Here is a 12464-nt window from a genome sequence, read left to right on the forward strand (position 1 = left end):
GGTGTGTCCTGGTTGCTTTTTCCCCTGCTATACTTGTGTGGGACAGAAACCCCTCCATGATCCAGAGGGTCTGAGATGGGAATGTGAGAGGGGTGTTTGAAGCCATTGCCTAGAGCGCAGGCATCCACCCTCTGAGGGCATTACCCCCCAAACTAAAGTGCTTTTTCCTCTTGCCTAAACCATCTGTTATTCTCTAGGCTGCCCTGTGTCTTGGCTCGTGCTGGCAAACAGTCCTGCAGCTGGAAACACATCATCCACATCCATATCATCCATGTCCTAGGACAGCTGCATTGGAAATAAAGGCCCTGAGGATGGTGTCTGATCCCAAAGAAGCAAGGAAACTGTTTTTACCCTGGGATATACCCAAAAATATGTACAGCTTCTTCCTTCCATTGTAGGCAAGAGAGAGCAGTTCATTTTGAGGATCCAGGCACAGGGCTGAGCAGGGAAACTGATGCCCCATTCCTGTCCTCCTGCATGAAAAAGGAATTTATTCCCTTGGGGTTATATACTTTCAAGTGAAAATTATGGCTTTTCCTCTCCATTTATTAGTTTAGCAGCAGCACAACACCCAATTTATTTCCAGAGAAGAAGGGTGGTGGTTTTTAATCTCAGTTTGTGGTTTCTTAGCCAAGGTAGCCTAATTTGTTGCTTCTTGGGTGCCAAAAAGGTGAACAGGAATTTTGCTCATCCTAAGCACCTTCAGAGCCTGTGCTGCCTTGTGTATGCTTCCAGTCCCAACAGTTTTCCAGGCTGGCTGTGGTTGGGAGGTGCAACAACCATTCACAGGTTTATTTTCTTGTTTTCACCAAATTTGAACTAAAAAGAGGTTGAGGAACATACAGCAGAGCTGAAAGGACAGACCCCTGAACAGGCTGAGAAAGGCTCAGGAGGAAAAGGAAAATGCACAGTGATTGCACTTCCTTTTGGGAAGAGGAGCTGCCCTCATCTCTCCCGACCTTTCAAGGTGCCTGTTGTGGCGCTGGCCGCATTCCTTACACTCCCTCCATGGAAATCCAAAGATGATGCATCTCTCGCAGGAAGCAATCATGGAAATGCCCCAAGCTTTGATGTTTCCAGGGATGCTCCACTGAGGAGGGAGGGTGAACAGCAGAGCCTGTTCCCAAGCCTGCACCACCAGTGCCATGAGTTTGCAGCATTATTTAGCGCTGGTTTGTTTATTAAGGTTACGCAGACTGTGGGCTTTGCTTTCCCACCAAATTTCTGGAATTTAGGCAGAGGGAGAAGCGGCTGAGCATCCCCTTCCCAAACCAGCTCTGCCATCAGCCACCCCCAGCCTTCCCACACTGAAAGGTGGACACAAATTGGGGATTAAAAGAACACTCCGCTGTATTTTAGCAGCCAAGTTTTTTGAGGAATGGAAACAAAGCTGTGGAGCAAGCAGCCACGTGTGTAAAATGGATGGTCAGTGCATCTTTCTGTGGGTTTCTGGGCTGCTTTTGGGACCAAACCCCCCACAATTAAATGGAAAAAAATTTAATCAGGAACCTCTGCATGGAAGCACCTGCAGGAAAAGAAAGGGAGCAGTGACTGAGCAGCTCCGCAACTGTTCGTGGTTCCTGGTGAGACGAGGCAAAGGATTTCACAGCAGGGCAATGCAGGGAAGTGATTTTAAGGAAAGGGACGTGTGAAAGCACAGGAGACCCTGGCACACTGCTGGCTCTGGCTCAGCAGCCCCCCCACTCCCCCCCCCAAATCAGAGCAGCAGCATTTCAAAGGATGCCACAGCACTGGCTGTACCTCCATCCTCTCCTTTGACATCCCCAGCCCTTCCTCCTGGAGAATTTGGGTTCCCTTGTCTACAACGAGTGGCTGACCTGCCCCAGGACCTGGTTTTCCACTCAAAAGCCAAAATTCAGGTTTATTGTCAGCACTGCACACCCACCCTCCAGTTCCTGCCATCCACCAGACCCGTGGTGATCCTGCCTGAGGCAGGGGCTCCGTGCCCGGCATCTCCTCGACAGCGGATGCTCTGCTGCAGAAGCGCTTATAAATTAAGGGGTTTTGGGTTTTTTTCTTCATCCCTGCTAGGAATCATCATAGAGAGGGTTGTTGTAGTTGCCCCAGGAGCCGTAGTCATGGTCGTCCAAAAGCCTTCCATAGGAGGAGTGCCTGCCAGGGGAAGGATTGGAGGATTACTTGGAGGATTTATCAGTTATTTTGCCATGGGATGAAGAAATATTAATGCAAGGGCTCCCTAGGTCAAGCTTTGGCATATTTTAAAAGGAAGGACCAGGAGAAGTGAGGAAGAGCCCAGGCTGAATTTTGCCCCCGATGAATGAGCCTGCACAGGGCAGGGAATTAAAACAAGACCTTTGCTCATCTCGGCTGTCAGCAAAGCCTCATTAGGGATGCTCAGCACTGGGCTCTGCTGCTGTTTATTGTCCCAGTGACAGCGAGACCCACAGCAGCAGATTTCCCAAGGGATAATTACTGGTTATGACTATGCTGAGCAGCATCTCTGGCATTTGGGCAAGGCTATTGTAAAAGGAGGGATGGAAGCTTTGCTTTCCAGTACAGGAGTGGTAAGAAACAGGGCACCAGAGGCTGCACATTGCCCTGCCATGCTTGGGGACAGCGTCCTCCTGGGACTTTGCATCATCCTTGTGATGATGAGAGGGGTCTGCAGGGTGCCTCAGGGAGGGGGGCCAGTCCTAGGGGTGAGACAAGTGCCCCAAAACCAGCCTCACCTGATCTTGAGGTACGCGGCTGTCCCGAACACCAGCACCACCACCACGATGACCGTCACGGTTATGGCCACAATGCTCCCTGTGGATGCAACATCAGAAAGGGCAGGGCTCAGCCCGGCTCCATGACACACATCCCACACCCCAGCTGCTCCCAGTTCACCCAGTTCACCAGCCATCTCTGATCAGGGGAATAGTCCCTCACCACTTCCCAAAGAGGATGCTGGGCTCCCCTCTATTTCTGCAATGATCCCCTTCCCATAAATGCAGAGCAGGTATGTGTAGGATGAAACGCTGCTGGGCCTTGCTTGGGCACCCTGGACTCACTCTCTGATGCTCCTCCCAGCACTAGGCAGCCTTTAGTGCTGAGGCAAGGCTAGAAAATGCTCCAGATCTCCCCTTTTCCAGCTGTATGGAACATTTTTAAGCTACCTGTGTTTGCACAAGGGGTCAGGGAGAAGCTCGTGTCAGCTTCCTGAGGTCTCCAGGAGGGAAAATTATAACCTATTTCATCCTAACTCAGGCTGCACCCACCATCCAACCATTTGTTTCCTCTCATCCTTAAGTGTTTTGAGTCAAATTTAGAACTGAGGATTTTAGTCACATCTCCAGGCAACCGGGATTTGTTATCTACCAGTCCTGGTCTCTGCTAGCAGATCAGATGACACGGGCTCCTCCAGGAATTCTGCAGAATGACGCTCTCAGGAAGCTGACCACCTCTTCCCTTCCAACCTGGGGGTCTGCCCCTCCTGTCTGAGGCTGACCCTGCTGTATCCCTGTGTGCCCGCGGGGAGCAGCGGGGCTCACCTGCGCTCAGCGCCCGCGGCACCTCCTCCATGGTCACTCCCGTGGTTTTCTCGGACGCCGCGGCCTCGCCTTCCGTGGGGCTCGTCACAGTCACTGGGGGGGATGTCGGCTCCATGGCCAGGCTCGATGCCACGGCCAGTGTCGGCAGGGAAGGGACATCCTTGGGCGGCAGCGGTGGCTGGGTGGGGCCAGGGCTCACGAGGACGGGTGTGGGGGACAAGGCCACCCCGGGAGGTGATGGGGGGACGCTGGTGGGAGGGGAAGAGGGAGGTGAAGGTGCAGCTGTGTCCGTGGGGCTGGGAGCCGCCCCCAAATCCACTGTGCTCCTCGCCAGGCTGGCAGGGTCTGCTGTCCGGAGAGCCGGGGCTGCCTCCGAGCCGGAGGGGACCGAGCTGGGGCTGGAGGGACCCTCAGTTGTGGCCGTGGAGCTCACGGTGACAGAGACAGGAGCAGGGGACAGCGCTGCCACAGCGGCGGTGGCATTGTGGCCATCCCCCTCCGGGGGCCTGGAGGACGTCTCATCTCCGGAAGGTCCCGTGGACGAGGACGGCGAGGGCTGGCCCGGGGCTGGCGTGGGGACATCGGCATCCCTGGAGTCCGGTTTCACCGGGACACCCCCCCAGAGGAACGGGGGGCGGATGGGGATGAGATGTGATTCTGGGGAGTCATCGCCCAGTCCTAGGGGTAAGACAAAGAAATGTTAATGACAGGGCAATCCTTGGGGGCCAGATGGTGTTCGGGAGAGCACTAAAGGGCTTGGGAATTAAGCTGGAAAGAAGTTTGGGGTTTAAAATCGTGAGAGCCCTCTGAAATAAAGAGAGGGGAAATACAGCTGTGGACTTAGAGGTGAGGTTTAAACCAGACCAGTGGTCCTGGCCCCATAAATAATAATAAATAAATAAACAATCAGCCCCATTTGCCCCCCCAGTTTGCAATACTCCCGTCCCCAGTCACCCCCTCCATCTTCCCAGCGTCTCCTCCCAGCAGCAGGGGAAGAAGCTCCTCCTCACAGCAGCCACTGTGCAGCTGGGAATGATAACACAAGACTCTTCTTTCTCCTCTCCCCCCATTTCCTTGTGCATTCATTCATTTGTCTCCATTTCTTAGCGTGAAGATGAGTAATTTCTCCCTCTGTCCCCACCAGCTGACTTCTGGGGCTTTCCCCCCCCCTTTCTAGGGCTGAACTCAGCACTGGTCCAGCACTCAGTGTGGTGGGGATGAGGGAAGAGCATGTCAACACTGCGTGACATCGGGAGGCATTTTTATTCCATCTATTCACTTATTTACCCCTCCAGAGAATCCCGAGCCCAGCACTGTGAAGAGCAGGAACTCACTCCAGCTGCAATGAACTAATCCTGAGTGGGGAGGACAGAAACATTCAGTGCCTGTGTGTAGAAACAATGGGATCTGGTACTGGTGAGCAGGGACTCATTAATCCAGCCAAAATGTATTTTTTTGGTTCTGTGGATACCCAGTGAAGGACCCCATTTCCCAAGCAAAGGGGTCTCGGAGGTGGGACTGAGGCCATGGCTGCTCCTCTCTCCTGAGGACAAGCACCTGGAGATGCCTCTGAGCTTTCATCCTATTCAGGCTGAGGACACAAACCATAAGACAGGGAGGAGGAGAGGAATGACAAGCTGGAATCTGTTTGCTGGATAAACCATCTGGCCACCACAGCAGCAGGGGGAACCAAGCATCCTTCACACCAAGGTTCAGAATCCATCCCTGTTTCACTAACCCTCGCCACAACACACCTGGACCTTTCAGATTTCTCCAGCAGGTACCAGGCAGCATCTGCAGCCCAACAAGCCAATCAAGCACAGTAGGATCCTTCCAGCAAGGCCGGGAGCACCTCGGAATTTTGTCACCTCTGAAAATGCAGATGCTCCCAGTCTCTCAGGCAGTTTTCCATCTCCCTGCAAAGCGACCCTGACATCCCAAAGTGCTTGGAGTCAGCAGAGCTCCCAAGATCTGCCTGAACTTTGGAGGAAAATCAGTCGGGAGCCGGGGAAGCTGGCAGTGCTGCTGGCCTGGATGAGTCAGGAACTTTCCGATAATATCTAAGGGGTATAAATTCAGAGGCTGAGCCAGAACTGGAGGCAGGAACAATTTTTGGCTGCTGGCTGAGCTCTCCCGGCCAAGGAGGTCACAGGCCACAGGGACTCTTCCCAGGAGAGTGAGCATGACCAAAGGCACTGCTCAGCTCAGCCCTGGTCTTCCCTGCCTCTGCCTGTGCCAGTGCTTCCCCCTTCCTCCTCCAAACCATCAGCTCCAGAGGGGATTGGGGACCCAGCCACTGCCCTTGGGCTCTCACCCAGAGGAGATAACCCCAGAAAACCCCAGCCACCATCCTAGAGGCAATGCAGGCTGCTTCTGAATGGAGTTAGGATTAAGGGACAGAAAGGAGCGGGCTGAAGGCCCCCTTGGCTGGTGCCCCACGTGTCCCCATCCACATCACTGCACCCAGCCCATGGGCAACCTATCCCACAGAGGGGGAGTCCTCTTACCAATGCATCTGAAAGGGAAAATCCAAAGAAAAACAAAAGGCAAGGCAGAGCTTTTCTTTGTTTCCTCAAGACCTGGTCTGCAGGAGCTGCTGCTGAGAGCGGGGAGCAGAGCAGCGCCCTGGAACGAGGGACAAAACAGGGGATGAAGCTACAACACTTCACCCAGGGCCACATGACTTGAAAGGCTAAAAACACCTCCGTCACAGGCTGTCAGAGGGGCTCAGGGATGTGAGCTCCCAGAGGATGCCGAGCATAGCTCAGCCCTGAGGAATTGCTCATCTAATTCCCTTAAGGCAGTTGACCACCCTGCTGGAATTTAGCACAGATCGAGGCAGGGAACTGCCAGCATGAGGTAACTACCTAGGAAAGCAGTAGTGTCACACTCCAGAGCCCCACAGGAGCTTTGGAAAGTCCTTTTCCTAGATTTTTTTGTCACCAGGAATACAGAAAATAGCCAAGGAAAGAAGAAGCCAAAGCCATGTCATTCAAATATCCTGCTCTTGGGGAATATCAACCCTAACCACATGCCACCCTGAGGAATGAGCCTGATGAATTCTCTCTGTCTCCTACTGCCATGCTGCTCTCCTGGCTCTTGCAAGCCACAACAGGGGGCAGGTCTTGCCCTACAGGAGCTGAGCAGTGCTCATGCTCCACTTGGGGAAGAGCTGCTTGACCTGGGCTGGGAGCCTCTCCAGGACACACTTCCCAGGCACTCCAAAAAAAAACCATTGCAGCAAATCCTAAATTGCTCTGCCAGCTGAAAGGCAGCATAAAAGCCACCAGAGAACATCTCCGAGCCCAAGTGAATGACATCAGATGAGAGCAGCAAACAAACAGCCGCTGATAAGGCAGAGATGGAGCTTTGAACAAGCTTCACTTGGGAGCTCATCGCCTCTGCCACAGCCACAGGAGAGCTGCATGACCTCAGCCCGAAATAACTAAAGCATCCAAGCCCCAGCTGCAGCCAGGGATGCTCCTCCAGCAGCCAAGGCCAAAGGGGTAATGGAAGTTTCCCTAACAGGGATGTTATTTGTTCTGCCTGCTGGCAGCAGGCCCTGACTGTACACAAGGAATCTCGCCACCTGCACTGAACAAGAAACACAAGGACAGGAGGAAAACAAGGAGAGCTGCTGGATGCACTCAGCACAGCTTGGGTGCCACTTTCTCTGCCACTTTACCAGCTGGTTTGGAGGCAAACACCCAAAAACCACAAGTAACCAAGACCATACATAAGCATCACTACTCTTCAAAGCGAAACTCCGTAGGCACCTCAGTCTTTAATCACAACAGTGACCAAAAAGAGACCTGTTGCCAAGCCTGTATTAGCTGCTCCTCACCAAATAGTAATGACAGAACAGCCCTGACTCCCCTGAGTGTGCCTTGGTTTATTAACCAGGTTAAGTGATGCAGAGCAATAAAACAATCTATATTTAAATATAAGTAAGGATTTCCTGCTCATGACCTTGTTGGCTCAGCTTTGGTTTCTGTGGCTGGGGATTCCCATAACCTGTGCTGGGTTTTGGTAGCTCCCCTCCCCCTCATTAATGCTCAGGTATAATTTTCATTTTATTTCTTTGCTATAAAACCAGCAGCATCTGGCTGTGGATGGCAAAAGCTCTCCTTTAAAGTAGATAGGACTAAGCCAAACTGGTTTTTGCTTTGGGTTCAACGAGTTTTTCCAGCTGTTCAGCTCTGCACTCCGTCACCTCCCCTGTCACCATGCAGTTTGGGCTTTGGGGATGTTCACTTCTCCCTGGCCCTGGAGGCCCCATCTGCAGTGCACAGGGTTGTGGTTGAGCCCTGTGCTGATGTGGGGGAAGAAACACAGAGGATGTGGTGGTTGGTTTGGGCCTTTAACTTGCGTCTTTCTTTTTCTGGGGCACTGCTGGGAACTCTTGCCTTGTTATCCCTAAGAAATACGGATGATGAGGAGGTCTGGGAGCAGTTCTGCAGGCTCTAAGCTGTGTCTCACACTCACCAAGTTTTTCATGCCATCACAGAGGGAACACCCAGCTGGATTAGTGATGGGAAATGGTGACTCCTGAGGGTATCTCTAGCTTGGGATGTGCAGCAAAGCTCCAGAACTGCATGTGAATTCTGGTGACCCCCAATGCTGGCAGCAGCACCCCTGGCTGATGTGCCGCTCTGTTCTTTCCTGCTCTATCTCCTCTGTTTTCAGTACCAGGGGCTGCTGGCGATGGTGTGAAACCTGTTCTAAGGGAAGGAAGAAACCAAGGGACAAAACCAGAGGCCAGAAAACACCAACAGGTAAAAGGCAAAGCTATTCCCTGCCCGTGCAAAGGAGCCAAGGCCATCAGATCCAATAAATCTGCAGTTGCTCTGATTTACTGGCAAGCCGAGCTGGCTTCCTGCATGATTCGTTTTATTCTGCTGCAGGGTCGTTAAGTGGTTTGGGTCTAATTGCTCTGAAGCTTTTTCTGCAGCTCAGAGAAGCAGCTGCACCAATAGAAATCCGTGTGCTGTGCCCTCAGCACCCCCAGCCTCTGTCCCAACCCTGCAGCTGGCCAGGACACCCCAGGAGTGTCCCTCCCTGAGGAAGGGGCTGCTGCTGAGCCAGCCCATGGGAGTCCACCAGCTCCTCTCAGAGCTGCACAGCCTGCCCCTCACAAAAGGGAAGAGCAAAATCCGTGTGGAGAAATAAAAGCAGGGGGAGCTTTGGGAATCTGGCAAAGAGAGATTGGAAGCAAGGTCCTCCCTGGCTGAGGAGCAGCAGCTGCTCTTCTGCAGGCTGTTTTGTGGGAGGAAGGAGCTAATGTGGAGGCCTGGCTCACTCCAGACCCTGAGGAATGCCTTTGGAGGCAGACTCCCCTTGAGGAAGCAGGAGGAAAGCTCCACCACCCTGCAGTCCCCACTCTTCCCAGCTGAAAATAGAGGACTCTTGCCTTGTTATCCCTAAGAAATATGGGATAACATATTTCCCCTCCTTCCTTGCCTGAGGTGGGTGTCCAAGTTCTTCCCAGGCCCCATGATCCAAACCCAGAACTGGGGATTTCTGGTGGCACAACAAACCCACACTCCACGCAAAGAAAAGTGTTTCCCCCCCAAAGCTGAATGATGCTTAATTATTCAGCTCACGAAGCCCTTGATCCTGATGCTGCAATGAAATTATAGCAGAAGAGAAGGTGAAGAGGAATTTTTAGGGTTTTTTTTCCTCCTGAGAGTGACAAAACCCTCTGGCTAGTGGTCAGCCTGTATCTGATGAGGACCTAGGGTGGAAAGCAGTAGCTGTCAGCACCAGCTCTTTCTAAAATGATGTTTTCCCTGTTTAAATAAAAAAATACGAAGTATTTCAAGTTATATTCTTGAAACATGCAAACAGGTGTTATGCTGTGAGAAGGGGAATTAGGGATCCCATGGGAGGGGATGCTCTTTGTTGTCTCCTTGGGCCAGGAGCTGGCAGATGGACCTACCTGCTTGGGACACGTCATGAGAGTTTTTCCCAGGCCCATATCTTGGACATGGCTCTGGAGCCAGCCAGGAGTTTTGCAAGAAGCAACTCTGCCCAGATAGGCAACTCCCCAGTTCCGTAATTTCCCTGGCTGGCTGTTAATTAGTGCTTCTAGGTGCAGCTTCCAACACACATCAGCCCCATTCCAGCCCCTCCCAGGGGGAGAAGCAGCCGGAAGAGGAATTTTAGAGCATCCTTTGGTGTTAGAGGCTGATTGCTCATTTGGGCAGGGAGAGGGGGTAATTACCCAACTCCCCTGTCCTTCAGCTCACAGGGCGGAGCAGAGTGCCCAAAGATTTGCCTCCTCAGTGGCAGCTCAAAACAGCCTCTGAGAGCCCAAAAAGCAGCTCTTCCACCCCAGAGTCTCCAGGAGGAAGCACTCAGAACTTTAAAAGCTAAGAGCTGCTTCTAAAAGGTACTTAAAAATGTCTCAGCTGGGCCACAGAGGGAATTGCTGAAGGGGAGAGTGGGCTCGGGGCTGGCCACCACGTCAGGAAAGCAAAGCAGGTTTCAATTTACATCCAGAGTAAGGAGTAATAACAGGATAAAAACTTCCTTGTGCGAGACGCTGTTGTTTCATTACGTGGCCAGGCAAAGCCCAGACTTATTTTACTCCTGGCCAGTGACGTCCTCTCTGTCATTTAGTCCAGAAGAATGAGCTTGAAGCATATTTAAATTGTGCTTTGTGTTTTCTCCCAAGTGATATAGATATAGGTATAGATATAGATATAGATATATACACACACACACACTTTTTTTTTTTGAGCCATGGGACCACAGTCCAGGGAAATCTTTTCTGTTTCCTCTGCCAAGCCTGGCTGGCGTTGGTGCTTTAGAGAGGGATGGTCGTGGGAACAGCTTCGGGTTTGGCCCGGGCGCTGGGAAAAACCCGCCTCCCAACCCCAAAGGTTGACTCCCAGCAGAGACTGGCTGCTTTAGGGGCAAATTTGGGCCAGGCAGGAGCCCGTGAAGGAGAAGAAAGAGCATCCTCAGCGTCCCCGTGGAGCAAAATGCTCATCCCCATCCCTCCCAAAACCGCATTTGCTCGGGAAGCACAGACCAGGAGCTCGCTGGCAAATCCCCCCTTTACAGGGAGAATTATCCATCCGGCTCTCCCTCCCCTGGCACCGCTGGGGTCACTTATCCAGGGGGGTGGCTGGGGGTCCCGCAGCCCCGCCTGCCCCGTGCAGGGGAAGCTCAGCCCCGGCCCGGGCTCGTCCCCCGGCGCTGCTGTTCCGGCAGCGATGTGACAATGACAGCTCAGCCGATGGATTTCTCCCCGCGCGCGTCCCCGGTTATGCAAGTGTGTTTTCCACATTTCCGAGCGAGCGGCTCCTGGTGCTTATGCAAAGCCCAGCCCCGGCGGGCGCAGGGGTGACCCGCGCTCGCTGTCGCATCAGCCGCGGACAGAAGCGTGTCCCCTGCCCGTCTCCGTGCGGGGAGATGATGGCACATCCCGGGTGTTTCTGTGGGATGGGGAGGCCGGTGCCGCCGGGGGGAGATCCTTGGAGCAAGGGAAGGGGGGAGGAAGCTCCAGGGGCTGGGGGCTTAGGAGCCTTCGCTCAAGGCCAGGGAGAGCCATAAAAGCTCCTTGGAAGCAGCGCCCGCGGAGGGAAGGGGGATGCCGGGCTGGGGGCGAGTCCAGCCCGGGCAAGGGGTGGCCGGGAGGAGACTCTAGTGGTCCCACTGAGTTGTCCTCCTTCGAGGCAGTCGGGGACTCTGCTGGGGACTCCTCTGAGGGCCAAGGGGGGAGGAAAAGAAGGGTGAAACACCTCTTGCCCGACCCCACCGGTGTCATTGACGGTGACCCCCTCACGGGGGAGTGTGAGCGGCACCCGCGGCGAGGGTTTGCTCTGCGGAGCCCTTCGGGAGGGAGCCGGGCTGTCCCCGGGGAACGCGGGGTTACCTCTTTCTCCATCGCTCCCAGCCCGACACCGCGGGGTCCCCGGGGTGTCCCCCGCCCGCCCGTCCCGGTGCGGCGGCGGGAGCTTACCTGCCGGGAGGAGGAGGAGGGCGAGGAAGAGGAGGCGGCAGCAGCAGCCCATGGTGCCGGCGGCGCTGGCAGCCGCGGCGGGAGGGACGGACAGCCCGGCCTCCGCCACCGCCCCCCGCCCGTGCCCGGCCCACAGCGGCACCTGCCGGCCCCGGCACCGCCGGGAGTGAGGGACCGGCACCGCCGGGAATGCGGGCACGGGCACTGGATGCCAGGGACTGCCCGCAGGGCACCAGGCATACCATGCTGGGTGCGGGCACTGGGACTGGATGCGGAGTGCCACACGCTGCCCGTAGGCGTCACACACTGAGGACTAGGCATGGGGTGCTCCTGTACCAGCCGGTGACACCCACTTGGGGTGCTCTGTGTCACTGCCACTCGCCCCCCTTCATCCTCAGGGCCATGCCAGCTCCTGCCTGAATGTAATGGTGATGTCCTGGCACAGGCTGCCCAGAGAAGCTGTGGCTGCCCCATCCCCAGAAGTGTCCAAGGACAGGTTGGACAAGGCTTGGAGCAACCTGGGATAGTGGGAGGCGTCCCTGCACATGGCAGCAGAGTTGGAACCAGAAGAGCTTTCGGAAGATCCCTTCCAATAAAAACTATTCTGTGATTCCATTATTCTGGACCTCCCTGAGGATCCCCTTGCACAGAGGGGATGTGTGCCTGTGGTGGGGAACAACCCAGGCACGTGAATCAAGGGCAGTCAGAGCCCTGCCTTTCCACAGCACAAACAGCTCCCAAAATGCAGCTCCCAGTACCCAAAGGACTCAGCCAGGAGACACCTGTGGCACAGCAGGAGGTACAAGGACCAATTTCTTACCTCTTTCCTTCTGGAAAGAGCTGTGCTGTGGGCGAAATATTTTCAGGCTGAACTCATCCTCTCCAGGCTTTTGCACGCTCGCTATGGAAGAGGATTTACAGAGCCCAGGCTGTGGCCGAGCTATCTTTAACTGGGGTTACTCAGCCCTCTATTCTGTTCT

At 54.4% G+C, this 12464-nt stretch overlaps 1 protein-coding gene across 1 annotated transcript; it reads right to left on the reverse strand.

Moving 5' to 3' along the window:
* Nucleotides 1-1862: 1862 nt before the first annotated feature.
* PARM1 (prostate androgen-regulated mucin-like protein 1) lies at nucleotides 1863-11700 on the reverse strand. Its single transcript, XM_083862210.1, has 4 exons — nucleotides 11485-11700; nucleotides 3516-4193; nucleotides 2712-2790; nucleotides 1863-2133 (listed from the first exon to the last, which is right to left on the reverse strand). Exons 1-4 carry the CDS (start codon nucleotides 11534-11536, stop codon nucleotides 2049-2051), a joined length of 894 nt encoding a protein of 297 aa, XP_083718336.1. The 5' UTR covers nucleotides 11537-11700; the 3' UTR covers nucleotides 1863-2048.
* Nucleotides 11701-12464: the final 764 nt, after the last annotated feature.

This window comes from Zosterops lateralis (genome assembly GCF_965231275.1).
Source record: "Zosterops lateralis genome assembly, chromosome: 5".
Lineage (NCBI taxonomy): Eukaryota > Metazoa > Chordata > Aves > Passeriformes > Zosteropidae > Zosterops > Zosterops lateralis.

Excerpts from the sequence above, each read along its gene's own strand:
- PARM1 (XM_083862210.1), bottom strand. The coding sequence starts at position 11,536 with ATGGGCTGCTGCTGCCGCCTCCTCTTCCTCGCCCTCCTCCTCCTCCCG. Across the intron at positions 4,194-11,484 it reads CCTCCTCCTCCTCCCGGCAG|GACTGGGCGATGACTCCCCA; the intron begins GTAAGCTCCCGC and ends TCTTACCCCTAG. Across the intron at positions 2,791-3,515 it reads GCCGCGGGCGCTGAGCGCAG|GGAGCATTGTGGCCATAACC; the intron begins GTGAGCCCCGCT and ends TTGCATCCACAG.